General features: G+C 49.6%; 1 protein-coding gene and 1 long non-coding RNA gene across 2 annotated transcripts; one reads left to right on the forward strand and one right to left on the reverse strand.

The window, feature by feature from the left end:
- The first annotated feature begins 543 nt into the window (after positions 1-543).
- Positions 544-27,504, forward strand: LOC125722058 (rapamycin-insensitive companion of mTOR-like). The gene is made up of 38 exons (XM_048998286.1): positions 544-610; positions 751-798; positions 2,834-2,931; positions 3,199-3,263; positions 3,977-4,108; positions 4,522-4,585; positions 6,426-6,552; positions 7,653-7,822; positions 8,315-8,382; positions 8,590-8,657; positions 9,058-9,140; positions 9,247-9,334; positions 9,450-9,540; positions 10,339-10,405; positions 10,677-10,757; positions 10,868-10,968; positions 11,250-11,415; positions 11,504-11,605; positions 11,818-11,861; positions 12,260-12,395; positions 12,886-13,085; positions 13,223-13,349; positions 13,790-13,954; positions 14,535-14,611; positions 15,626-15,704; positions 16,276-16,385; positions 16,528-16,615; positions 16,708-16,800; positions 16,907-17,013; positions 17,135-17,367; positions 17,632-18,601; positions 21,435-21,612; positions 21,728-21,812; positions 22,267-22,461; positions 24,347-24,499; positions 24,618-24,741; positions 24,829-24,967; positions 25,896-27,504. Exons 1-38 carry the CDS (start codon positions 562-564, stop codon positions 25,962-25,964), a joined length of 5,040 nt encoding a protein of 1,679 aa, XP_048854243.1. The 5' UTR covers positions 544-561; the 3' UTR covers positions 25,965-27,504.
- Positions 27,298-27,970, reverse strand: LOC125722179 (uncharacterized). The gene is made up of 2 exons (XR_007386187.1): positions 27,542-27,970; positions 27,298-27,504 (listed from the first exon to the last, which is right to left on the reverse strand). It is a non-coding gene; the product is annotated as an uncharacterized LOC125722179 (long non-coding RNA).
- Between the last annotated feature and the right edge of the window lie 6 nt (positions 27,971-27,976).

Below are 27,976 nucleotides of genomic sequence, written 5' to 3' on the forward strand. Positions count from 1 at the left end.
TTAGATATAAAAAAATGTATAAGCTGATATTAAACTCAAAAGAAATACTGACGCTAATTGGCAACTGATTTAGTTTTCTCACAAAATCAAACCCCAAAACGGTTCAGGGTCTGCTGAGCAGTCCTAATTTATATGTTGTATCAAATTGTGTTTGTCCATCTCAAATTATCAAAGCATGTTATGTATGTTTCTTTTTGTTTGCTATAGATTTTAAATAGCACAAGAAATAGCTCAGAAGATTAATTTCGACTACATCCAATTAATCTTACCCACCAGCTGCAAAACACTGCCGACTGCGCACTATGCTCTAAAAACACTACCGCTGCGAAAAAAGTGATTTTTGAAACTCGCCGTGGGTGGGATTTGCCGGGAGCGGCCAGTCATTGGTTTAGCTGACCAGTCAGTTACTAATACACTGCGTTTTCATTGGATGATGTAGACAATGATTGATACACACTCAAATCCCCGCCCCCTACAGGATTCCGAAGTCTCGCTTCCCTTACCTTTTTCTCTCTCGCGATACTTCCCGTTGTTTCCGGTGTTGCGAACATCCCTGTAAACATGGCGGGTAGCATCCGCGGCCGTCCGATCCGGAGTCTTCGGATGCGAGGTGAGCTGGGCTGGAGGCAGTCGCCGCGGGCGTTGGCGTCCCGCTGTCCGCCTTTACAGGCGACCTCTGACATGTCTGGCGTCCCAGTTGTTGGCGTTCTGCGCGTTCACTGGCGATCCTTGTTTTTCTCTGTTTGGCAGGTCGGAATGACAGCGGAGAGGAAAACGTACCGCTCGACCTAAGCAGAGGTGAGGATGAGTGGGGAGGGGGCGAGTGTTGGGGAGGGGGGGCTTGTTGTTGTTGTTGTTCTTGTTCTTGTTCTGGGGTTGGGTTAAAAATAAGTGAGCAGCATGCGGCTTCATGCTTACATCGATTTTATGCCATAACATCCCAGCACTGGGGCGTAAGCTGTACCCCGGCTGACCGCCTTGGTTGTTTTGACTGGCGGGTTAGCCAGCTCCGCTCACGCGGCTCACCTGCGCAGCCGCTGGGTTAATGTACCAAGACGGGCTGCGAGGCGAAACCCAGTCCGACGGTGTCGGTGGCCGCAGTGTGTGGCTGCAGATGCCGGCGGCGCTTCGGCTGCTTCAGACGTTTTTTGGGGGGCTGGGGGGCTGAGGGCTGGGGGGCGGCGCTGGGGGACCGCGGGGCAAGGCTTGACCCGTTTCGGACCACTGTGTATTCATAACGGCGGGTGGGGAATCATTTTGGGGTCGGCAGACCCCCTTCACCAATTAGACTGCATCGTGTTTACTATTCTGTGCGGTTTTCAGCGTCCGTTTGAGCCCAAGCTGCCCGATATGCCCCCCTTCCGATCTGTCGGTCGTGCGTGAGGGGTTTTGGTTATCAAAATAAAAACGTGTCCACAATGGCTGACACAGCACTGCTAAAAATACCCCTCCCCTCCACCCCCATTCATCTGCGGCAGGGATAAACACATTGACGGTGCCCGTGTGTGTTGCTTGTAAACATAGCCGTAGCGCTGGGAAATACACTGGGGGGGTGTTAGTTAAGAGCCCATCAGTTAACCTGGTAACAGTGTCATAATATTTACAAGTTACGACGGAAACACTAGGCGTCGGGTGTGATACTGCGCTCTGTGGATCTCTGTTCTCCGGTTAATAACCCACCCGATGCGACATTTATTCTGTCCATTTTATAGATCTGTTCCTCGCAATCAGATTGCAGACGGCGAGTCGTACCCCCCCCTGAGGGTTTTGCAGTTGCATACGATATGTTTTGCAGTTGCATTCCCAGTAGGCGTTTTCCGATAGACGCCCCCAACACTGTAATTCTCCTGCCATTCCTGCAGATTTCTACCGGGGATCATTATAATTCGTCGTGATGTATTTTTAAGGCAGTGCTCGAGTTATGTAACCAGTCCCGTGGTTCCAAGTTTCTTGAAAGGTAGATGGACAGCGTCACCATAATCGTGTCAATAAAAGGCACATTAACGGCGTGTTTGCCTCGTGCACTGTAGGTTTACAACTCAGATGCTCTGTATTTTTTGCTATTTCATAATGCAGGGTCATCTTAAATACCTTTAGTCAAGATATGTTGGAATCTGCTTGGAAGCTGATTAAAAATATTTTCCTATCAGTCAAATGACCATCTGACATTTATGTATTTAGTATAAAATAACTTGCGTACCATATAATAATCAGAGAGAACTTGCCAGTGTCCCTTGCTCAAGGGTCCAAGGGTGATCCAATTTGTCCGTTGGCCATGGGACTTGAACCTACAACCTTTTGGATATGGCCCCAAATATCTCTGACACACTTACTGTCAACCATGCAAGTAGTTATATCTCCCACCCTACTTTTGCCTTTTTTTTAGCACTTGCATTATGTTTGTATTGCAAACTGAAGAACCTTTTAGTGAATCTCTAATTGTCTGAAGACTCGCCAGACCACCTTTCAGTCTGGGGGGACAGTCTGCATGTGGTCCGTTTTCTTACTCAGGTCCGTTATGTGACACTCTGCTGTTGTAGACTGTAGCAGTGTCCCTGGAGTGACTCAGTGCTACTGGTGAGGTTAAGGGGGTGGGGGGGTCTGTGAAATAAGATAAGATAGGACTTTATTGATCCCACAGTGGGGAAATTTGCGTGTTAACGCTGTGAGGGGATGACCAGGTTAGTGACAGCCTCTCTGCCTCCCCTAGGCCCCCTGTCGCACTCTGTTTATCCCACCTGAGTGAGTTTCTGGTTGAACCATGTTCCAGCATTGGGGGGCGCTGTCGGGTTTTCCCCCCGGCGACCTTTACCATTTCCCCTTCGGTCCCCAGATCCCTCGGACAACTTCCGCGAAATCTTGCAGAATGTGGCCAAGCAGCGAGGCGTCAGTAACATGCGGAAGCTGGGCCACCTCAATAATTTCATCAAGGTAGGTCTGTACAGAAGACACTCATACCTGATGAACAGGGACAAAGCGGCTGGTCGCTGAGCAAAGTCTGGTCTCCTGGCATTAAAACAAATCCCATCCCCCTCACCACTGTTTGCTACTTTGTGTCTGAATCTCTTTGTTTTTGCGTGGTTTCCGAACCTCCCGGTTACGCAGTTGAGGCTCCTTCCGTGACGCATGTCAGCCAGGTGATGGCGCTGTGCTTCTCCCCCTGCGCTTCAGTATTGACTATCCCCCCCCTCACCTCAGCTCCTGTGCAGCGTTGGCCACTCTGAGGAGAAATTTGGATTCACCTATGAGGAAATCATCATCTGGTAAGTGTCGGGGTGCTAGTTTGAGGATCTGCATGATAAAAATTTCCGCATCCGGAGCCCCAAAACATTGTGGTTGTACATGCGATTTGATAAAAGAGGGCAGAATTGCTCCCCCCATCTGAACTTTCACTGGTGGCTAAGGGATTATTAGCCTTTGCTTTTGTTAATGGGGGGTAAAAAAAAAAAACACGTTTAATGGAAAAAGTACAGTTAGCCCCTATCATGGCTAATGGGCAGTTAGCACCTGCTGCCAATAATGGACAAAGGACTGTTAGCTGCCACAATTGCTAATAGCAAGTATACTGTTAGCACCCAGCATGGCTAATGGCTAGTGGGCTTTTAGCACCTTCTGCCGCTAATGGCTAATGGACAGTTAGCACCACCTGCCACTAACAGGTAATGGACTTTTAGCACCTACTGTGGCTAATAGCTTTAGTACTGTTGGCACCCACCTTGGCTAATGGCTAGTGGACTGTTAGCTCCGGGCGCCGCTGTGAGCACAGGTCATGTCCCACGGTGAAAGGGCCGACATTGGGACATTTCCCAGATGCTGTAGGCTCCGAATTTTGAGGTGAGTTAATTTTAGAAGTTTCAGAGAGTGCCGTAGTTTATGCTTCTGGTTTATGGTGATATCTATAGAATCACAGTATAAGTACTAAGACTGGGTCATTGTCTGTGTCTCCATCTGTGCTCCCCCCCCCCCCCCCCCAAAGCCTGCGGTTAGCGCTGCTCAATGAGGCCAAGGAGGTACGTGCGGCTGGTCTGCGGGCGCTACGCTACCTCATCCGAGACAGCGCCATTCTCCAGAAGGTTCTCCGCCTTCAGGTGGACTACCTGATTGCCAGGTGGGATTCGTTTATTCGTTTCACGACCCCTGAGAAATAACGTTCTATATTTTAGCAAATGGTCGTGTCCGTTAAGCCATGCCGTTATATTTAACTCATTTACTGGGACGCACGTTCAGTCTAAATACCCTGACTTCTTTTGGCTGCTGAGAAACTTTTTGGAGCAGAGTTCAGGAGATTTAATAATAACCTAGTAGACTGAAGGATTAATTCCCGCAATACATGCCACCGTCCTACTGACAAGCAGCATTCAGTGACTGTACTGTTCCACCTACAGGCAGAACTGCAGATGATAGTTCAGTGAATGCTAATCTTCGAACAGTATTTTTTGTCTGGAGTGCTACATTTGTAGCTTTGTTTTGGAGGAGGCTTTATATAAGCAGGCTGTCTGAACCTTCTGTCCCTGTGTTCAGGTGCATTGACATCCAGCAGAGTAATGAAGTGGAGCGAACGCAGGCTCTCAGGCTGGTGCGAAAGGTGAGTACAGCGCCGCTCGCTTTTCTTTGGTGGGAGCGTGTCATGCTCCCTGCTCCCCCTTCAGGCCATACGGGGTGGTGCAGGCTGGTCGGCAGCAGGGGCTTGTATGTCCAGCCTGTTGGTTTTACCTTTCTCTCCTGCACTCTTTGACATTGAATATTGCTGGTACTCTGTCACGTTCGTCTGTGTAGGGATGAGGTGTCTGTAGATGCAGGCAAGCAAAACATGTGAATGTTAGCGTTCTGTTACACGATCCTTAAGTGACAGGAGCCTCTGCTTCTGACCACAGTTGTCCACAGCTGATGAATCCTTTACTTCAGCTTTTGCAGTTAGTCTCCAGGCGTCTGCTTTTGCTGTGGTGTGGTCTTGCCTTTGAGGAACGCGTTAAGTCTGTTTCCTGTTCACTATCATGTGCTTGCACGTATTAGCTCTGATTGGTGTGTGGTGAGATCACGCCACACCAATTGCATCTATGGGCTACACTGTGTTTTTCTTTGCGACCTTATCTGCTGTCCCGCCTCTGTAATCCACCTGGAGTTTTTAAATTTAGTTTAAGTTATTTTCTATGTCATTTCCAATCTTCATTTGAAATTCAGTTGTTTTTAGTTAGTGTGGTTTTATTAGATTGTGTTTTTTTTTTTTTTTTAGTTTAAAGATATACAGCCATGGAAAAAATTGAAACCACTCTATATTTTTAAACAATTCCTCATTTTTATGTCCTGGTTTAATCGTGGCTCTGCTGACAGAAATTATATTTACAGACGAACACCCGTAAATTGAGAAGCGAGAAATTGTGCTATAGTCTCTTAATTTTTTTTCCATGGCTGTGTTTTTTAGTTTTTTGAATATATATACTTTGTTTTATCTCCCTACCTACCTGACCGACCGACCGACCGACCGACCAACAAATCTGAGAATTGACTTTTAGGGCCGTTTTATGTGTGTGATCTTCCGCGCCTCCATTATGAATATATAGTGCACATTATGTACTAATGTCCTCAAAATGGGAAACGCGTTGCAGTTGTTATCAATGGTCACTAATGTAAACAAATAGCTAAACTTTTCTTATGGTTATAGTTTTAGTTAACAATAAAAAAAAAACCTTCCGATTGTGTCCACAGGCCCAACTGTGATCTTGTTCATGGCGTCGTCTCCTGTCCAGCTCCTGTAGTCCAGCTCCTGTAGTCCAGCTCCTGTAGTCCAGCTCCTGTAGTCCAGCTCCTGTAGTCCAGCTCCTGTAGTCCAGCTCCTGTAGTCCTCCTCGTTACCGTGCCAGTTTTTGAGGTTTCTGTATCTCGGCGGCACCGTGCAGGTTGCTTGTTTGAGCCCCAGGGTTACTGCGAACGTCTGACATCAAAATGCCGAACGTGTTTCGTTTTCTGTGTCTCTGGGCAGCCGGTACCTTGCGGCTCGCTCGTATGCGTGCACGCCTGTGTGCGGTCGCTGTCCACTGGACTTCCTGTGTCATAAAAAGTTCTGACTGTTTCCATGGCCACTCGTGGGGCCTAGAATGCGGCGTCACACCACCCACACGTTAGTAAACAAAGCTTATCAAAGAAGAAATCGAGCTGTTAAAGAACCTAAAAAAATGATGCGTAGTGGTGTTGGGTAAAAGGATGTGAAAGGGGCGTGGTTAACTGCACGACGATTAAGAGCATCTCCGGGTGATTTTAGGTAGTGGTTATACCTGTGTGTGCGCTTAATGGTGCACTCTACCTTCTCACTGCATTCTGCACTTCCCTGGCAAAATTTTAGAACGTCGCAAAATGGATAAATTAATAAAAAAATGGATAAATTAATTTAAAAGTCTCCACCCCTTTTCCTCTTCTGCCCCCTACAGATGATCACTGTGAATGCCCTGCTTTTTCCCAGTTCGATCACCAACTCGCTGATCGCTGTAGGCAATGACGGGCTGCAGGAACGTGACCGCATGGTGCGGGCATGCATCGCCATCGTCTGTGAACTCGGTGGGTGGCACGCATACGCTCTCTCTGCATGTTGCTGGGGTGTTTTTTTTTTTTTTTTTATTCTTAAGATGTAACACTTCCTGTTGAGAGGAGGTCAGGGTGCAGATGGCTGTAAAACCAGCTCATAAGTCTGGTCTGTGTCAGTCAGTCTCTGTCACTGGGAAGTCTGCAGTGCCAGTAATATGGCCATCGGGAGCCTTCAGATCCTGGTTATATGAGCCAGAGCTTTACTGCCATGGCACCCCCTGGTCATCCTGCGATAACCACTCTTTTCAGTGAACCTTCCCCCGTAAACAGGTCCCTCAAAATACTGATGACCGAAACCACCAGCAATTTGCTATAGAACAGAATCGGTCATTAGGCAGTGAGGTCATGCCACATGCACACCAGGCTTTGGTACTATACGGACTGTATCAATTCGGCGTATACTTATATTTAATAAATGCGTCGGACTTTAAACAGCAAAAAGTACCGCAGTACCACCTGTGTCTTTTTACCTTGTTTATCCACAATATCTCCTCTTTCAAAAGATGTTGTGGCTGCTGAGCTGTCCCTTTCTTTACCGCCACTTCAGCGCTTATCGCTTCCATTGTTTACCAGAACAGTAGCATGTGACGCTCTGCTATCCGCATGTAATAAACCTAAGGATATGCAGAATTTTACAGAAAACTAACTTTTTGGCAACACAATGCACCTCTCATTAATATTTTAGGTGCACTACTGATCTCCTTCCCAGATTGTGGACATACGTAAACGGCCATATAGTACTGAAAACCCGGTGTCTGGGTGAATACTCACAGCCACCCGCTAAAGCCCTGGTGATTATTGCACAGGCATGATATAATCACGATTACAGTATGTTATCGTGCAGTCTTACCTGTTGGTGTAACTTTGACTGCAATGCCGGATCTGCTGAGCACTTGTTTTGTGGGTCCTACTGCAATTCGTTTTTTGGTGTTTGAACCCTCTATTTATGGTTCCAACTGCAGAATCTTTGGGGAGGGGGTTGATTAAACAGTCAACCGATACTCCATCTCCATGTGAGGGAATATGCTTGTCATTGGCAGTGATTTAGCCCCCCCCAAACCCCTCTCTTTCAGCTTTGAAGAACCCGGAGGTGGTTTCTCAGAGGGGCGGCATCAGCGCCATCCTTAAGAGTGTCATCGACTGTCAGCTGAGTCGCATCAATGAAGCACTTATCACCACCATCCTGCACTTGCTCAACCACCCCCACACGCGGCAGTACATCCGCTGCGACGTGGAGCTGGAGGTACACCCTCCCATCCGCAGCACTTCCCAGAAAATACTTTAACTGGGCCACAAGAACTCTAGAAGTTCTTTCTCCCCAGATAAAACAATCATTGAGGTGAGGTTGGCGTTTCCATAATTAGTTACACGCATTGCTACCCAGAGTCGCCCCCCAGGGGATTGTGGGGAAGGTTTATGTTCCTCGAGGACTGGAGACGATCTGAGCACGGATGACCTGGAACACAACCCACTTTGGAAGCGGAGGGCTCTCGTGGATTAAGTGAAAATCTGAACCTCTGCTCTCTGGTGGAGATTAGGAAACGCGAGCACGGAATTTGGAAACCGCCATTGGCCCCCGCTGGGCCAGTGTTCTGTTTATTTATTGGAATGAAGTAGTGTGATATTCGTAACTGCTTGTCCTATGGTGATTTGGTGTTTTTTTTCTTTCTTTCTAAAAGGTTTTTCGTTAGTAATGAATGAAATATCTCATTGTGTTTGTGTTCTTGTTTCACAGCAAATCCTGGCACCTTACACCGACTCTCACTACAGGCACAACCCGGACACCGCCGAGGACCAGCTCAAGTGAGTTCAAGTGACCTCAGCCAATCGCACGCTGCGTTTGCGGCCCACCGGCCCCTCTGCGTGTGGCTTGTGGCCTGCTGGGCGCGTGCGTGTCTGGAGACTGGGTGGGCCCCATGGGTGGTAGTTGGCTGTCCCGAGGCGTGAATCTTGCACAGCCGTTTGAGCCGGTATTCACAGCCTTCTCCCCGGTCTTCACTTTTCCCCCAGGGAGGACAGAGAGGCACGGTTTTTCGCCAGCAAGATGGCCATTGTAGCGGCCTTTCGCTCCTGGTCAGGTGAGTCCGCAGTGACCATCACGCCGCCCTCTGGTGACGTTTTCAGTCACAGCACGTTTCAAGCATAGTGGGTCCCACACTGAAGTTATACTCATGCGGAGGCAAAACAACCTGGAATCTGAAAAAAACAAGTTCTCAGAGGTTCTATATAACATCTAGTCATTTTGTAATGTTTATTATATGTTTCTTGCCCTCCTGGTCCATTGCTTTTCAACAAAGACCTTTTCTACAATGTCTAACCCTTCAAATGGAGTAGCAGTAAAGTGTTACATTACTCAGCTGCCGTTATCAGTGATGATCTCCATCCAGAGGAAAGCTGTTATATCATAATGCAGGAGAAATATTGACTGTGATGGACTGTACTGATTTTCTATTGCTGTTTGTCTCTCTCTGCCCTCAGGCATCATTAATTTGTGTAAGTCGGGAAACTCCGGAATCCAGTCGCTGATTGGTCTGCTCTGTATACCAAATATGGAAGTGAGGGTAGGTACAGTAATATGGTGTTTTGGCTGTGTGTGCACTGCCATTCCTGTGCTCCATGCATTTGTGATGCAAATGAATGACACACTCATTTCTTTTCCCCACATAGCGAGGCCTCTTGGAGGTCATGTATGAAATATTCCGACTTCCCGTTCCCGTTGTGACGCAGGATTTTATTGAAGCACTTCTCAGTGTCGGTAAGCTGAGACGCTGGCTTTTCCCAGCTGCTATTCCTCTGTGTGGGTGTGGGTGTGGGTGGGTGGGTGGGTTTGTGAGTTTGTGAACTTGATCATTGTCGTCTATCCTCTGTAGACCCCAGTAGGTTTCAGGACAGTTGGAGACTGTCCGACGGCTTTGTGGCCTCAGAGGCTAAAGTGATCCTCCCACATCGAGCAAGGTCGAGGTAGGAGCGGCTCCTGGAAATGGCAACCCGGGGGGCTTCAGTCTCCCAGGTTCTCATGAGACACCGATTTCCGATTGGTCCGCGCCCAGAATGGCAGGTGCCGCTGTTTCCTGTCCAGATAACAAAAACCAGAGGGACTGAAGAGTTACCGTCTGCTCCGGAGCAACTCAGGAAGTCACAAAACATTTATCTAACCATAACAGAGCATTTCCTATGTTATGGAGCAGCTTGCGTCCAGACTGGCTCTGGTACAGCCATGCCTGTTTTTGGTGCTGGGGGTGTTGATTTTTAGTTCATCTGAGCTTTTCATTAATTACTGGGATACTAATTATTTCACATCATTCAAGACATATGACAGAAATCAAGTTATTGATTTGTCACACTGAATGAGGAAACTGTTATAAGCATTTATTATAGTAACTGCAGTCTGATTTTAAGCTCATGAAACATTCCCTGTTTTATCTCGTTTTAAGTTAATTTTAAAAAACTGTCTTCGATTAACTAATTATGAATTAATAATAATAAGAAGAATTTTAAGGGGTAAACCAAAGACATTTAGATGGATATCCGTAATTACGCCTGACAGCAAATTAATTTAGCGGAAGCAGAAAATAATTTTTCAGCGGTTGTGTTTAGTTGAACAAGGTTTTGATTAAAATCTGAAGTACTGAACTCGGACATTTGGTTTAATTTAAATAGCCTTGTGCTTCTGCTATGTCTGTGATTAGGAAGCTGGCTGGCCTGAAACAGGACTCGTTACGGGTCTGCTTACCTCATTCCTGCCCCTTCTCTCCGCAGACCGGACCTGATGGACAACTACCTTGCCTTGGTTCTGTCTGCCTTCATCAGCAGCGGACTCCTGGAGGTAGCGACCACGTGTCTCATGAAGAATAATAGCTGAATGTAAAATAGTGATCTCTTCTCTTTTACCAGTGTGCACAGATGCTTGGTTTTACATGGTTTTTGGGAGAACAACTGAGGATTTAATAATAATAATAATAATAATAATTCTTCACCATGTTATTTTCCCCCGAATGTAATTTATTAGTTTTTCAAATGGAAAAACTTATTAGAGGCTTTTGCTGCAGCTCAGCCTTCGGACTTAAGCTCAAACTGATATACCCTCCCCCACCCAGGGCCTGGTGGAGGTCATCACCAGCAGTGATGATCACATCTCTGTGCGAGCCACCATTCTCCTGGGGCAGCTTCTTCACATGGTACTGCTGTCTGCTCACCAGGCTCCTATGTGTATCTGTTTTCTGGTCGCAATTCCTGCTGTTTGTGCGGGTAAATATCCTGACTGCCTGTCTCTCTCTCTCTCGCTCAGGCCAACACCATCCTCCCTCACTCACACAGCCACCATCTGCACTGCCTGCCCACCCTCATGAACATGGCAGCCTCGTTCGACATCTCGCAGGAGAAGAGACTGTGAGTGCCCCGTTCCTGTGCGCTCGCCCCGGCCTCGTGCTCCACATACGCCTCCCGGGACGAGGCCATTTTTAGTGCCGATTCAGATACGTGACAGATACGTTCTGCAGGTTCATCGCGTTCTGCTCCAATAACATTAACCCTCCTCTTGCACCTCTGCTTGATCTCTAGCTCGCTGCTGGACCCTAGTGGTTAAAACACACCTTTAAGGTGGAGAATTCCAATGTAGCCGTTACTAGCTGAACCTTACAGTGGCCACGTTCCGGTCCCTGTGCTTTCAGACGGGCAAGCGCTGCAGTCAACTACCTGAAACGCTTCCACGAGAAGAAGAAACGTGGCCCCAAACCTCACAGCCTATACTTGGACCACATCATCCGCAAAGCCATGGTAGCCCACAGCCGGCGAGAGCAATACCTCCGCGTCCAGAGGGACATCAGCATCATCAAGGTGCGTCTAGCCTTGCCGTTCACCTATATTATATTAACTTGTATGTCCAGAGTCTGTATCTCTAACTCCGACACGGTTGTGTGTGCAGGACACAGAGGAAGCTCTTCTCATGAACATCCGTGACAGTCATATCCTCAACCACAAGCAGAACCTGGAGTGGAACTGGGTACTGATCGCTACCATCCTGAAGGTACAGCAGCCTGACCTACTGGCCTGTGGCTTGGGGGTGTCACGTGACGTTCAGATAAAACGGCTGCTGCAGAGATGATCCCCGATCACGTGTTCTTCGTTGGGGGTCGGGGGAGCAGATTTTAAGCCTTGTGGGATTGGATTTTGTATGTTACAACTGAGTAAATTTCTTGGGTTATATGTACACTGTTCTTAATCTGTTCTTCTCCGCAGTGGCCAAACGTGAACCTGCGGAACAAAGATGAACAGATGCACAAGTAAGAGATGCTCTCATCTGCGGGGGTAGCTCATGCAGGGGGAGCTCTGTGTGTCGCTGCTGAAATACGGTGTAGAGTCCAGATACAGTGTGCTGTTTATATTACGTTTCTGGAGAGTTCTATTCAGACATTCTTCATAAAACTGAAGTGGTTTGTTGATAAGTGATCTTGTTGGGAGTATAATGTCGCAATAATTACTCAATGGTATTTCTAGGTTTCATTTTTAATGTGTTCTAGAGTCCCAACATAAATTTTACAAGTAAAATATTACATTCAAGCTTGGTTCATTCAGGGATACCATCTCTTCCAAATATAAAACCTTTTTGCACTCTGGGTGTCGGCGGGGTGATGTCACATGACTGCCCTGCGGGGGTCACATGACTGCCCCCCTGTGGCAGGTTTGTGCGCCGGCTGCTGTACTTCTTCAAGCCCAGTAGTAAGCTGTTTGCCAGCCTGGACCTGGAGCACAGCAAAGCGAGGCAGCTGACTGTGGCCGGGTGCCAGTTCATCGAGTTCCTGCTGGAGTCAGATGAGGTGAGGCGGAGTGGGGGGGTGGGGGGGCTGGGGCTCGTGTTTCACAGACGCGTACGGGCCCACGTGCGCTCACATCCCCTCGCCACGCCGGACGGCCTTCCCGCCGATTGGTCGCACTTTGTCAGCGCGATGGCTGCCCGTGCTCGCTATGAGGATGGCTGGGCCGCTGATATCTCTGCCCAGCTTGGGAATCCTTATGCTTTCTGGTACAGTTTTACGATGGGTCCACCAGCCGCTCGGCCTGGGAGCCCCAAAGGAGTCTGTTTCCTCCTCTCTGTCTCCGTTGTTCTTGTTGTTATTTCTGCAGAGATTTATAGCCCCGTATCACATTGACTGCATTCTTGGTGCTGGTCTTGTTTCATCTCTTAGGAACCATGTTAAAAAAGACTGTTAAAAAACAGGCAAATAATTAGACTGCTGTACAGCCACATGCATATGTGCGTGTGCGTGGTTCTGACTCAACATTCCGACCCCCCCCCTCCGCCCACAGGATGGGCAGGCCTATCTGGAGGAGCTGGTGAGGGACATCGAGCAGTGGCTGTCCTGTTCCTCCGGACTCAGGCCGGACCGCAGTCTCCAGAGCAATGGCCTGGTGACCACGCTCAGCCAACATTACTTCCTCTTCCTGGGCACCCTGTCTGCCAACCCCAGCGGTGTCAAGATGCTGGAGAAGTGCAATGTCTTCCAGTGGTGAGTCTCCCCCTGGTGGAAGGGAGGTCTTCCAACAATTGCAGCCATTAACAATATATAAGGACTCTGTAATCTTGCTCCGTGTTTAAGACCAAGCTGGGCCTCCCGGTTGAGACTCTGCTCTCTTCCCCCCCCAGCCTCCTCAACCTGTGCTCGCTGAAGAACCAGGACACTCTGTTGAAGTTGACGGTGTCCACGCTGGACTACAGCCGCGACGGCCTGGCTCGAGTCATCCTGTCCAAGATCCTCACAGCGTCCACAGATGTAAGTCTGCGCTGGTTACCTGGTTACCGTCACGCGGACGATCGAGCCGCTTTTCCCATCAACCTTTTCCTACCTTCGTCAAACATCCTGGGATCAACATTCAGCTCTGGCATCCAGTTATTTACTTTAATATTGATGTGTGACAGGTGTGGCATTTAGCAGGAAATATCTGCTTCCTTGGAAACAAACCTGTTACTTTGTTACCACAATGCATGTACCGTATTAAATATACTCCCACATCTTGTGGTGTCATGAAACCATTTTTGGAGTGTTGCAAGATTCCCTAGAATTATGAGGAACTTTTCTTCCTCTGTCATTATGGCTGTTGTAATCTAAATGTAGTAGGTCTGTTTCTTAATGTTACTTGTATCAAAACATGGCCCTTGGCGACAACTAGTATATAATGATACTCCCTTGCTCCCTCTTGTGGCGTATGTCAGAACTGCAGGCTGTACGCCACCAAGCATCTGCGAGTGCTGCTGCGTGCCAATGTGGAATTCTTCAACAACTGGGGCATCGAGCTGCTGGTCACACAGCTGCATGACCGCAGCAAGGCCGTCTCCATGGAGGCGCTGGACATCCTAGATGAGGCCTGCGAGGACAAGGTGAGGTCATATCTTATTATGTGGGGAAAAATTCTTTTTTTTTGTTTTGTTTTATTAATCTTTAATAAAAGATTCTGGCAGGTTATGCAGTCGACTGCTCACCTTTCTGCATTTTTGCTGACTTTCGTTCAGCTCATGACTAGCCGAGAAGTTATTGCTGTGATGTGACATCTCCCATTGGATTAAACGGGGTTACTGTCATTAAGGAAAACTAAAAGTATAAGAAAGCAACATTTTTTAAATAATTTTATTTTTGTATCTTTTTTTTAAGTACAACCGAATGAAAACTATGTTGCTCCAAAAACGAACTGAAATGAAGTAAAAACAAGCCTCAGTACTTTCTGTTATTGTTTTTAATACTATTTAGCTGAAGTATTGATTTGTCTTTAATGACTGTTAATTACCGGGACATGTTTTGTCCATTTTAAGGACATTGGTACATAATGCCTATTTAGGTAGGATTCTTTATAGACCTACTACTTGTCTAAGTTGAAAATAATATATAAATACAAGCTGAAATATAAAGAATAAAACCATAATATCACTGTATCTGACATGTCTCTTGTGACGCCCCCTCCAGGCCAACCTGCATGCCCTCATCCAGATGAAACCTGCCCTCACCCACCTGGGTGACAAGGGAGTTCTGCTGCTCCTACGGTGAGAGGCATGCTGGTATGCCAGTGCATGCTGGGATACCAGTGCATGCTGATAATATTTAATGGATGTCCTGATGAACATTTTTGGTACTCTGATACATGCAATATTTTTATCTTCTGATTCTGAATCCCGATCCGATCATTTAAAATAAATATTCAAATGTACGTGCACTGCAGTAGGCATGGATGCAGTCGTCATATGAGGAAGCCTCACGATGTTGCAGTTTTCTTCCTTGTGATGTTTCTGCAAGTATCTAATTAGATTTGTTGTATTAAGCGACAGCCTGTTTCTATGTCCTCTCGACATGGCAAACAATGCAGGAAGCTATATGCAGACTGAGTTTCCATCCATCCATTTTCTGAAACCGCTCAATCCCGGCTGGGGTCGTGGGGGGGACCGTAGCCTATCCCGGGAACAATGTGCGCAGGTGGGAACCATCCCAGAGCAGTCGCCAACACACCCACTGGGCCAATTTAGACACACCAGTAAGCCTATCCTTCACGCTTTTGGACTGTGGGAAGAAACTGGAGCCCGCAGCGAAGACCCACGCGAACAGCATGTGAACTCCACACAGAAAGGACCCGGGGTCGAACCCAGAACTTTCTTGCTGTGAGGCAGCGGCGCTAATCACTGCGCCGCCGCTCCACCCAACCTAGTTTCCATTTTAAAGAATTTCCTCGCGGCTGACATCTCAATATATCGTCGTTTTTTCGGACATCTGCCTCAGGCTTCCTGTAGCATGTTGAAGAGCATCCATCATTCTAAGTCACGAAAAAGGTGACATTAACTGCACTTAATGCTGCTCTTACTCGCAGTATGGATTTGTCTGTCGCGAAACATTCTCTAAACTGCAGATTGAGACTGCAGTGTTGACTTGTCTTCCGAGTGTTTGAGCGTCATTCATTGGTTCATTGGTTTGGTACCCTTCTGCTGGTGTCCTTGAGAGAGCTGACTGCTTGCACGCAGCTTGCGTGCCGTGTATCTGCGTGACCCATCTCTCCTGCTGGCCCGCAGGTTCCTGTCCATTCCGAAGGGCTTCTCCTACCTCAGCCAGAGGGGCTACGTCAACCGTCAGCTTGAGAAGTGGCAGAAGGTGAGTCGGTCCACGACTTTCACACCCCCACTCCCAGGGTTGATGGCCCTCTTGTTGCCCGCTGTATCTGTTTGCTTGAATCGGGGACGATTCCGGCCAGCAAGAATGCTGGGAATCCTTTATGGGAATCCGCTGCTCTTCTGCCAAAATGTGGGTTTGTGATAAGATTCTGTAGTAGTCAGTGACGTTCCCTGCCAGGAACTGAAATCAAATAGCGCTTTGTAGTGTAAAATGAGCTGTTTCCTCTTCCCCATGTTTCCTGGCACATAGAAAAAGAAATCTATTTTTGTTTTTCACCTTTCGCTGCTGCAGGATTCAGGGGAAATGTAGAGTATAAACTGGAAGCGGGAAGGGTGGGCGCCGGCCCTTATTGCCAGCGGGGGGATCTGTCAGTGTTCCTGTAAAATATAGATTAGCGATCAGGAGTATCGGAATTGTTTTGGGAAATCGTGCAAAATACAAGCAATCTTTTACTCCCTGCAAAGTGCCGCATCTTCTGGTGAAAGTGCAGCTCGTCCGCAGTTTTGTTGCATGTTTAAGAAGGCCTGCTTACCTGTGTCTCTGACCACAGGAACACAACCTGAAGTATGTGGATCTGGTGGAGGACCAGCTGAACGAAGCTCTCACCACGTACCGCAAACCTGTCGATGGGGACAACTATGTGCGCCGAAGCAACCAAAGGTGAGAGCTGGTCAGTTGGACTGGACCCTCTCACTGGCCTTCAAGGCCTGTGAACCTATTAGGCGACAGTCCGCCACCTACAGCGCCATCTTTTGGGCATGCATGATACTGCTGGCCTCAGACCTTTTACTCCGTCTTCTAGGTTACAAAGACCAAACGTTTACCTTCCTGTGCACTTGTATGGTCAGCTGGTCCACGATAAGACGGGGTGCCACTTGCTGGAAGCTCAGGTACTGGGCAGGTGTCCGGTTAACAGATGACGTCAACTAATTTCTGGCTTTGTCCCTTAACTAACCTCTGACCTCCCCTCACCTCTGTCCAGAACGTGGTTCCAGATCTGAGCTACACAGTTCGCTCCCCGACTCTAGATAACTGGGAAGGCGTTAAGCACCTGAAGGCAGCACTCTGGGCCTTGGTGAGTGTATCAATGTGCACCTGCGCGTGTGTGGTGGTGCGCAGGGTCAGACGTGAGTATAACTGCTCAGGATCTGGTGCTGAGATGCTCCCCCCTTTGTTTCCAGGGTAACATCGGCTCCTCCAACTGGGGTTTGAACCTGCTCCAGGAGGAAAACGTGATCCCGGACATCGTGGCTCTGGCCCATCACTGCGAGGTCCTGTCCATCCGCGGGTAACTTCCTGCTTCCTGCTCTGAATGCTCCTGGGTGTCCGCCTCGCTCCCTTCGGCCATTTTGGACCTTTGCCTGCTGTCGTCCCGTGGTCTTACATTAGGACTGTTTGTTTCCTGGCAGCACCTGCCTGTATGTCCTGGGCCTGATCTCCAAGACCAAGCAGGGCTGCGAAGTTCTGAAGCAGCAGGGCTGGGATGCAGTGCGACACAGCCGGAGGCAGCCTTGGCCCGTGGTTCCAGATGAGGTGGAGCGCCAGCCGGCCAGTGAGCTGTCCTCGGTGCCCAGTTCGCTCAGCCTCAACTCCGAGTCCACCGGCTCGCGGCACAACAGCGAGAGCGAGTCCACGCAGCCCGGTGAGCCAGTGGGTCGAGCCGACCATGCCTCATACCCCGGGACATCCAGGGGGGTGATCCAGTAGTGGGGACTGGCACCTGCAGGAGGTGGAAGCCGAGAGAATCCTGCAGACCAAAGAGTGACCAAACGCCCATGTAAAACCAAATCTGGTGGTAGTTGGTTGTTATATGCGTACTAGGACCAGTATGATGGCAGGAATGACCCTAATTTACCGGTGATGGTCTCTCTGGTATTGGGAACTAATCTATGACTCTTGGTTCCAGGCTTCTACATCCTTGACGATGAAAAGTGTGACTTGCTGGGCCTGCCGGAGGAGCTCCCACTGTACATGCGTTCCAAGCCCCAGAAGGACCGCGGCCCTTTCACTCTGCTGACGTCAGGCAGCTCGGTGCGGCGCCGCCTCCTCAGCACTCTCACCCTGCCCAGTAAGAAGCTCCGAGGCACTGGCGACCCCAAGGCCAGCAAGCAGGGGGCCCCACGGCGCAGCCGCACCATCACGGAGCCCTCCGACATCTCTCCCGTCTACAATGGCGGGCGCCTGGGCACGTCCGTCAGCTCGGAGACGTCTTTTCTGGGCTGCCGGGACGATCGGGTGGGCGGGACTGCCATCCTAGAGGTGGAGTCTAAGCTGGGTAGGGGCGGGGCCGAGAGTCACCGGGAACCCGGTAGCCGCGAGCGATTGGCTGGAGATGGCTCCTCCTCCTCGTCCTCGGGAGGGGGCGGGGCCCAGTTCAAGAGCCGCAGCCAGAGCTTCAACACGGACACGACGACCAGCGGCATCAGCTCCATGAGCTCCAGCCCGTCCCGGGAGACCGTGGCCGGCGTGGACTCGTCGGCGGGTGACACAGACTGTGTCAGCCTGGACACGGTGATCAGCGCACGCACAGTGCGGACGTTGTGCTCGCTTACGCCACAGTCCAACCACCTGCCACTGTCCAAATCAAGTTCAGCATCGCTGGTGCCGCCCGGCTCCGCCCACACACTGCCACGCCGAGCCCAGTCACTCAAGTCACCCTCGGTGGCGGCCATCCGCAGCCTGGCGGACTGCAGCTTCGCATACACCAGCCCCCGGGACGCGCTAGGCTACGCCACACTCAAACGGCTGCAGCAGCAGCGCATCCACCCGTCCCTGTCGCACAGTGAAGCACTGGCCTCCCCCGCCAAGGACGTGCTCTTCACCGACACCATCACCATGAAGGCCGGCAGCCTGGACTCCCGGCTCACGCCCCGCAGGTGAGCATCACTCCTCTTGGCTCCACCTTCCAAGGGGCCTTGTAGTTGTAGGTAGCGATGGCCAAACTGGAGCTCCGGAACCCAGAGTGGGCGGGATTACAATGTGCTGCCAATTACTGCCGACTGCCGTGTTGTGATAATCGCACCCAAGATGGATCCTGCCTTGTGGGACAGTCTCCTATTCTCTGTTGCTCTAATTAGATAATAGGTTATTAAGAACTGACAGATATAAAGGTGGCTCAGGGTTCAGTGTTGCTCTGAGAAGGTCTAACGGCACAGAAGCAGTGTAGCTTGAAATCCGAATACACAGAGACTAGCCCACAAGCCCTTTAGCAGTGACTGCCAGTTCGGTCCTCAGGGTCCCACAGAACAAAAATGCGACTTGTCTTACAGGAAGATGGGAGGTAGCAAAAATTGGTGCATTTCCATTGGCATACAGGAACCGACCTGTACCCCATCTGTCCCTTGAAGAAAGCCTAGTTACAGTGCGGTTCCTGGTCACTTCGGTTTTCCACTGCGGAAGGGTACAGGTGTTGCTGGGTAAAAGCGATAGTGACGTGAAACCGAAAAGGTGCTTATTTACTCCTTACACGGTGTGCATCATGATTTCCTATGTGCAATTACTATCATTTTACTGTGTGCTAATTTTCACTAGCACATCTGTGAGAATTGCCGTGTTATGCAAGTGTCAAACGCTAACGGAATTATCATTCACTTGCGTAAGCTTACATTATGAATCCATTCTGTTCAGCCGTTCAGTACTTTTTCAAGGAGGAGGTTGGAAATTTTCAAGTTCCGGCTTTTCGGGTTATGGATTGCAATGTGCAATACTGCTAATAATGAACATCTATCCATTTTCTGTCACAGCTTATCCTATTCAGGGTTACGGGGGGGCCCAGAGCCTATCCCGATGCCTATGGGCTCAAGGCAGGGAACAGTCCAGGATTGGGTGCCAGCTCATCGCAGGGCACAGTCATACACCATTCACTCAGAGGCACACCTACGGGCAATTTGGTAACTCAAGTTAACCTCAGCATGTTTTAGGACTGTCAGGAGAAACTGGAGTACTTGGAGGAAACCCCACGATGACACTGGGAGAATATGCAAACTCCACACACATGGAGCCATAGCGGAGTCTTGAACCTTGGGCTCAGAGATGTTAGCCAACAGTGCTCAGTTCTTGATGGCAGTGGAAAAAGTGCCAAATGTGGAACATCTATGGGTCCCCGTGGACCAGATTGGGAAACACTGCCTTTAGGTATCGACCCTCAGACATCAGAGGGCCGATCGTCCCTGTAAGGTCGGGTTGCGGATTTTGCTCCTCCTGTCTTTGTCCTTTGGGTTCCCCCTAAAGCTTCTTCCCATCCTCACAGTTGTGGTGGATGTGCTGTAAACGGGCAGGTTTGAGGTTTCAGACTTGGTCGAACCGGAGGATGAGGTGGGCATCACCCAATCTGCTGCCTCGGTGTGGGACCCCAGCCAATAAATACCCTAGTGGGATGTAAACCAAAAGTCTCACCGAAAGCGACCTCTGCGAGCCCCGAAAGCTGAGCTCGCCGGTGCCGCAAGTCACTTTTTTGTGTTTTTTTTGTAATTTCCTCTGCCTTTCTTGTAAATGGTGCGCTCTTCACTTCAGAGGAAGCTGGGGGTGAAAGATCTTCGACATTGCGGTCAGGCAGCTGTCCGCTTGCGGCCACATGAGCTCAGATGTGATGACTGCTGGTATACTGTCAGTCATGATGTTCCTCAGGATCATTCGGGAGGCTTTCGTTTGTGGATGGTCCCCCTAAATTGGCGTGTGTGTGTGTGTGTGTGTGTGTGTGTGTGTGTGTGTGGGGGGCCTCCTCAGGGGAAGGGGGAGCGTCCTCTGCACACTATCGAATGGGGGGGTAATCTACTGTTTTTGGTGCCCCTCCCCTCCACCTTCCCCCAGGTTTTTACTAAAGAGATTCAGCTGTTCAGGCCCAATGAGGTCTCGTTGCAAGACCAGGTCACTCCTCCCACGGTGCGTGTTCATCTGCAGGGACCGTCCAATCCCCTCCCTTGCCATTTTCCTCAACCCCCCCCCCCCCCCCCCCCAATATCTGAGCTGAGGGAAAATATCTTTCCTGCCTCTAGACCCTGCCTACCCCGTGCCTCTTCCCATCCCACCCCAACAGACCGTGCGTAGTCTAGCATCCAAACACTGTTTATAGTGGGGGGTTTCATTTCCTAGATCAGCTTGGTTTTACTTGGGATGCAAGTTCGGCCCAAAATTGATCCCTTTTACCCAGTCACTAGCAGGTTGAGGTGAAGTTATCAGCCAAAAACTGCAGATCACCCAAACTGCATTGGACCACGTCCACTCAGATGAACGCGGTGTTAGATAGACCCCCATTCTAGGTGCCACAGAGGATGAAACTTCCCAGACGTGCCTGTTGGCCCACAAGCTGGGTGAGCTGTTCCTTTGCTCTATCGGTAGCGGTGTTGGAGCAGGAACAGCACTATGCTGGTGGAAGGGGCTCCGAAGTCATGAAGTTCACCCAGCGAGTCCTGGTTTAAGGAATCCCTCACCCCCATCCCCCTCCTCCTGCACAAGCTGCCTGGCTTTCCATATACCAACCCCCCCCTGCCTGGCTGCCCGTTTTGCCGTTGTGTTACCCTACCAGGTCTCCCGGCTGTAGCCCTTCCCTGTCTCTGGTGAATACTGGAGATGTATGCTCTTCTGGATGAGGTTGGACAATAGCAATTATGGATCCTGGAATTGACTTCTGCTGTATCCTGTTGGAGCCTTTGGCCTAATTTGTCTCTCTTGACCTCATCTCCCACCTTTTCCTCCTCACTCAACCCCCAGGTTCTTGAAGGCTCTGAGCTTTGCCTCTCTGGACAAAGAGGAGCTCCTAAGCCCCATCAGCCAGACCACCCTGCACCGGTCCTCTTCTGTGCGCTCTATGGTCTCCAGTGCCACCTATGGGTGCAACGACGACTACATCGGCCTGGCTCTGCCCATGGACGTCAACGACATGTTTCAGGTGTGGCCCTGGGCCCCTGATAATCTTGCGTGGTGCTTGAAAGTAGCAGAACAACAAAGGGGGGGGGGGGGTCATAAGCCAGCAGTCAATATTGAGGCCCTTCTATGTCTTCCAGGTGAAGGAGACCCCGTACTTTAAGCAGAGCACAAGCCCACCGTCTGAGGACAAGAGTCCCAAGTTCTTCTTTGGAGATGGGGACGGTAAAGACTCCGCCTGTGTGTTTTATGCTCCTGGTGCAGCCAGGTCTGCTGGCCAGCTTGGGGACATTCCAGTCAGTATCCGAACCCCAACAGCTTGTAAAATATAATGTGAAGGTTTATTGAGGAATACCAAGTTATGACCACATATATGAAGAATGATTATGTAAATGATCAGTCAGTCAGTTTTATTTACCCCAAACAAAGTTATAGTCAATACAGTGTCTTGAAGGGCTTGGTTGTCTAACTCCTAGACTGTAACATAGGGCATTAATGTAAATAGACAAAATATTAAAAGTTAAACACCATGAATATTGTACAATTAGCAGTAATGTAGATGTTATTTTCAGAAGACTAACGATGTTTTGGTTGCTACATCCTATGTGTTATGTCTGTGTCAGAAATTGCGTGTGTGCGTGTATATTTAGATATTAATCTTGAGGCCCCTCCCCCTCAGGTTCCCGGTCAGGCGCCCCCCCTCCACTGCGTCCCCAGATCAGCATCACGGAGCTGGTGAGTGGCAGCCGTGCCGGACTGGGTGAGGAGACTGGCCTGCAGGATCATCGCGACGACAACTGTCTGTACTGCGTGGCCATCCAGGTGCTGGGTGGCCACGCCCACAGTCAGGCCGACGCCCCCCACAACCGCACGGGTGAGAGCTGTGAACAACTCAGGGCCTGACAAATAAATACAATCAGAGTGAATGTGCGCCCTACATTATAGTCTTACTGTTATTCGGATTACCATTTGCTTCAATTGTCTTCTTTAGGTGGAAGATTAATACGAGCGTACGTATGAGGGTGACGTGGTGGTGCAGTGGTTAGCACTGTTTCCTCATACTTCTAGGACCAGGGTTTGAGTCTCCGCCATGGCTTCCTGTGTGTGGAGTTTGCATGTTCTCCCCATGTCGTTGTGGGCTTTCCTCTGGGTACTCCAGTTTCCACCTACAGTCCAAAAACAGGCTGAGGTGTGCATGTGCGAGTGAACGGTGTGCATGTGCGAGTGAACGGTGTGCATGTGCGAGTGAACGGTGTGCATGTGCGAGTGAACGGTGTGCATGTGCGAGTGAACGGTGTGCATGTGCGAGTGAACGGTGTGCATGTGCGAGTGAACGGTGTGCATGTGCGAGTGAACGGTGTGCATGTGCGAGTGAACGGTGTGCAAGTATGCCCAGCAATGGGTTTGCTCGCGCCTGTAACTTCCAAGACAGGTTTCGGACCCCCGCGATCCTACTTAGGAAAAACAGGTAGGGACGATGGACAAAAGCATTGAGACACCCGGCCATTACACCTACAGGAACTTTGATGACATCCCATTCCATAGACATCCATCCAAATCCATAGGCATCAATATCCCTTTGCAGCTATAACAGCTGCCACTCTTCTGGGGAGGCTTTCCACAAGATTTTGGAGTGTGTCTGTGGGAATTTTTGCACATTCATCCAGAAGAGCATTTGTGAAATCAAGCACTGATTGCCTGGCTCGCAGTCTCCATTCTAGTTTATCCCAATGGTGTTCCATGGGGTTGAGGTCAGAGCTCTGTGCGGGCCAGTCAAGCTCTTCCACATCAAACACCCAATCATGTCTTTGTGGACCTAACTTTGAGCACTGGGCACATTCATGCCGGAACAGAAAATGACCTTTCTCTAAACTGTTCCCACAAAGTTGGAAGCATAGAATTGTCCAAAATGTAAACTGAAGCATTAAGAGTTCCCTTCACTGGAACTAAGAGGCCTAGTCTAAGCCCTGAAAACCCCCCCCCACACCATTTTCCCTTCTTCACCAAACAAAGGGTTGGCACAATGCGGTCAGGTAGGTTCTCCTGGCATCCACCAAACCCAGACAGAGAAGCGTGATTCGTCACCCCACAGAACACATTTTCATTTCCAGAGTCAAGTGGCAGCATACTTTATACCACGCCATCCAATGCTTGGCATTGTACTTGGAGATGTGAGGCTCACATGCAGCAGCTCGACCATGGAAGTCCGATCCATGAAGCTCACGGTGCAGAGTTTTGTGCTGAAGTTAATGCCAGAGGAAGTTTGGAACTCTGCAGTTATAGAGTCACTTTTGCGCACTGCGTGTGTCAGCGCTCTGTTACTGGTCTCCCATTCATGGCTGAGTTTCTGTTGTTCCTAAATGCTTCTACTTTGCTATAATTCCACGTACAGTTGAACGTAGAATATGCAGTATGAAGGAAATTTCACAAACTGTTGGTATCCTATGACAGCACCACGCTTGAATTCACTGAGCTCTTCAGAACGACCCATTCTTTCACAACTGTTCGTAAACCTGACTATGTCTAGGTGCTTGATTTTATACACCTGTGGCAATGAGTCTGAATGAAACTCCTGAATTCAGTGATGAAGAGGTGTGTCCCAATACTTTTCTCCATATAAAGTATATATAAATATGTATGAATATATATTACACATGTGCTTTAAATGAGGGCTGTTTGGATTTGTGGTTGGTGTGCTTCTGGGTGGGGGCTTCATCCTTTTGCTAAATGGTAAATCCATGCGACCTTCTCCCTGACAGACTTCCCCGACGTGCCGTACTCTGATTGGTGCAGCCAGCCCATCCATAGCCACCTGGAGGTCACGACCCAGTCCAAGTTCTCTGGCATCTCCGGCTGCAGCGACACATCCCAGGGTTCTGCATGCAGCACGCCCAACGCCCAGCTGGTCTTGGGTGAGGAAAGACTGGGGACGGGGGGGCTTGTGGGCGGGGCTATAGTGATATAGCATGTGCATGTGTGGGTGGGAGGGGGCTAGAACCTGAGGGTTATCTGCCACTTCTGCCTCCCCAGGAGGAAAGCCCATTTCAGAGGACGCGCCAGCCTGCCGTGCCTTGCTGCGGAAGGAGGTGCTTCGGCTGGTCGTGAATCTCAGCTCCTCTGTGGGCACCAAGGGCCATGAGACGGGCTTGCTGACGTGAGCGTCGCCGCGCCCCTCTGTCTGAGCTAGTGGGTCCAGCCCAACTCGGCTGATGGCTGACCCGCCTCCTCTTCTCCTCTGCAGGATCAAAGAGAAGTTCCCGTACGCCTTTGACGACGTCTGCCTGTACTCGGAGGTGTCCCACTTGCTGGCTCACTGCGTGTTCCGCCTGGCCTCCCGCCGCTTCATCCAGGAGCTCTTCCAAGACGTCCAGTTCACCCCGGTGCTTACCTCCAGCCTACTGTTTTACAGTGAAAAGCGCATACTGCACTCATTGCGAGGGTTTTACCACCAGCCGGCCCTGCTTCCGCGTCCCTTAAACGGTGGCCTTCACATTACTCTCTGGGGTGATTCGGATATAGGTTGCATTTTTCTGCTTCGTTGAGACGAGGGAGATAAGTAGTGTAATGTGTGTTGCTATATTGTATTTTCTGTTTATAGTACTTAGTGCTGTGATACTGTTACTATGGTAACAGTACAGCATGGTGTATTTTCTGTATATAGTACTTAGTGCTGTGATGCTGTTACTATGGTAACAGTACAGCATGGCTTATTTTCTGTATATAGTACTTAGTCCTGTGATACTGTTACTATGGTAACAGTACAGCATGGTGTATTTTCTGTATGTAGTCCTTAGTGCTGTGATGCTGTTACTATGGTAACAGTGCAGCATGGTGTATTTTCTGTATGTAGTCCTTAGTGCTGTGATACTGTTACTATGGTAACAGTACAGCATGGTGTATTTTCTGTATGTAGTCCTTAGTGCTGTGATGCTGTTACTATGGTAACAGTACAGCATGGTGTATTTTCTGTATGTAGTCCTTAGTGCTGTGATACTGTTACTATGGTAACAGTACAGCATGGTGTATTTTCTGTATGTAGTCCTTAGTGCTGTGATACTGTTCCCTCAGGGTCTCAGCGGCTCCACAGGTGGCTTATGGTTTGATTGTAGGGACCCAAAGGACCTCTCTGCCCCCCCCCCCCATCTTCCCTTTCTCTCTTCAGCTCTCATCTCTCTCTCTGTCCCCTCCCTCTGTCCCCCTTGCTTTCTTCAGCTCTCTCCTTCTCTCATTCTCTGTCCCCCCCTCTCTCTGCCCTCCCCCCACCCCACAATTGCCTGACAGTGTATCTCTGCCTTTTCTTGCTTGCAGATGTATGAGGAAGCTGATGTTGTCCTTAGCAGTCCAAAGCAGGCCGCTGCCAACTCGTCGGAATGCTGATCTTCCTGCACCTTTCTGTGATTCCATCCCACCCCCCCCCCGCCTAAAACAGACTTTTTTTTTTTGCACTTGGACTTTTTTTTGCAAGCCCCAGATGCCCCCTCCCCAGCTCTTGTGGAGCGGGCCGTACCTCGGGCAGAGCTGACGTGGGATTGGCGGGAGTTTCTCCGAATGTCTTCTGTCTGTGCGCTCTGGTCCGCGTCAAATGGTTTTCGCGGGCAGCTGCATCTTTCACTGAACATCCCTCCCGGCCGACACGTACAGCTTGGACTCTGGTAATGAAAGCGACCCGAGTGCATGGACCACATGGAGGGCCTCGAACCGGGAACTGTCCGGTGTCAGCTTTCCGCCGTGGTTTTCCAGTTTCTCATTCAGTGAGTGAGCATCCTGTAACGGGAAAAAATGACAAAGGTGTGCTGTTTCCCTCCGCCTTCCTCCCCTCACCCCGCCGGGTACCCATCCCCTCGCTGTGTAACACTAACGAGCCGCCATTAACTGGGACACCTCCATTCCCATACACGGTGATGGGAGGCAGGGCCTAACACCGCCTGTCATGTGATCAAACACTGTACAGTATTTCTTTTTTCCTCTACTGTTCTCTTTTCACATTGTTTAGCCAATCAGGTGTCAGAGTCGTGGGCCCGCCCTCTCTCCCCTTAGGGGCGGAGCTGGAGGCGACACCGGTGGCGTAATGGAAACGCGAGTGGTGCCAGCTTCCTGTTGGGTTTTACTTCAGTTTCCTTTTTTTTTTTTGTTGCTGTTTTTATTCGCTGCTCTTCAGGTTGGGGGAGGGGGGAGCAAATTTGCAAGCCAAATTTCCTAATTAAGTTGTGGCAAACGCACAGGGAATGAAATGGATGCAGAAAAAGCAGTGAAACCATTTGGGTTTGGGCATCCATCTCCTCTGTGCGCAGGTTGGGTCTGTGCGTGACTGTGTGCACATATGTGTGTGTATGTATGTATGTATGTATGTATAGACGCGTGTCTGTGTGTGAGAATTCTCACATTTTTACCCTCTATATTCCTCTGCACTGGTGTAAGATCTTGGCTGCGTTTGGTCTCAGCGGCTCTGGTTCCTCCAGCTGGTTCGTTGTTAAAACAGCTCCAGGGTCATTTGAGTGGAATCGCATGGAGCTTAAGGTGACATTACTGTGTTATTCCTGAAACGTCTGCATGATGTCCTCCTCAAACAAACAGCAAAGCAGGTCAGAGGAGACACGAGGGCCGTGGGTCTTCGCCTCGGCGGCTGGACCCTCACGCTTAAATCGCTTTCATTTTATAGTTTGTTTTTCTTCTTCTCTTTTTTTGTTTTTTTTTTTTTTTTTAAGAAAGATTTTTGTATTTTCTTTGGATCCCATGGATGGAGCATAGAACCGTTCAGCAGAATTGTAATTTATTTTAGTATCTAATGAATTTCCTCTAACGAGTCACCGGTACTTCCTGCGTCTGTCTGGGTTTCTGTGACGTGCCGTTTCTGTCCCAGACCACCTTGCCACATCTTCCTGCCCAGGATCAGTGTCGGCGCCACCTGTGAAGCCACCTGTGAAGCCACCTGTGAAGCCACCTGTGACTGCCACCTGTGACTGCCACCTGTGAAGCCACCTGTGACTGCCGTTTCCTCTGCACACAAAAAGATGTTCCGCTGTGCATCTTCACCCACCCGGGATCATGACCACACAAACTGGGATGTTCTTCTAAAACCCACTGGATCTGTTACCGTGGTAATGCTGCCTAAGAGCAGGTCAGCATGCCCGCCCATCCTGGCCTTGGTTGACCATATTATCACTTAAAAAAATCGTTTGGGATGGTTGGACTGGAATTACTGGGTCCTGATTTGGGTTTACTTGGTATTCCCAAAGTGGCTGGCTGCTTTTTGTGGGGAGGATCCAGCAGTGGGATTAGGAATTTAAAGCCAAAAGGGAGGGGCTGGATGCATCGCGCAGATTGGACGCTTGCAGCCATGTGACTGCAGAATGAGCCCTGAGGGAGTCAATCCTGGCTGAGCAGAAGAG

This window comes from Brienomyrus brachyistius, chromosome 2, assembly GCF_023856365.1.
Source record: "Brienomyrus brachyistius isolate T26 chromosome 2, BBRACH_0.4, whole genome shotgun sequence".
NCBI classification, from domain to species: Eukaryota; Metazoa; Chordata; class Actinopteri; order Osteoglossiformes; family Mormyridae; genus Brienomyrus; species Brienomyrus brachyistius.

What these genes read in the sequence shown, in the direction of transcription:
- LOC125722058 (XM_048998286.1), top strand. Translation starts at nt 562, where the DNA reads ATGGCGGGTAGCATCCGCGGCCGTCCGATCCGGAGTCTTCGGATGCGA. An exon ending in GTGGACTACCTGATTGCCAG is followed by an intron (nt 4,109 to 4,521) that starts GTGGGATTCGTT and finishes CCCTGTGTTCAG; the next exon opens with GTGCATTGACATCCAGCAGA. An exon ending in TCAGCAGCGGACTCCTGGAG is followed by an intron (nt 10,406 to 10,676) that starts GTAGCGACCACG and finishes TCCCCCACCCAG; the next exon opens with GGCCTGGTGGAGGTCATCAC.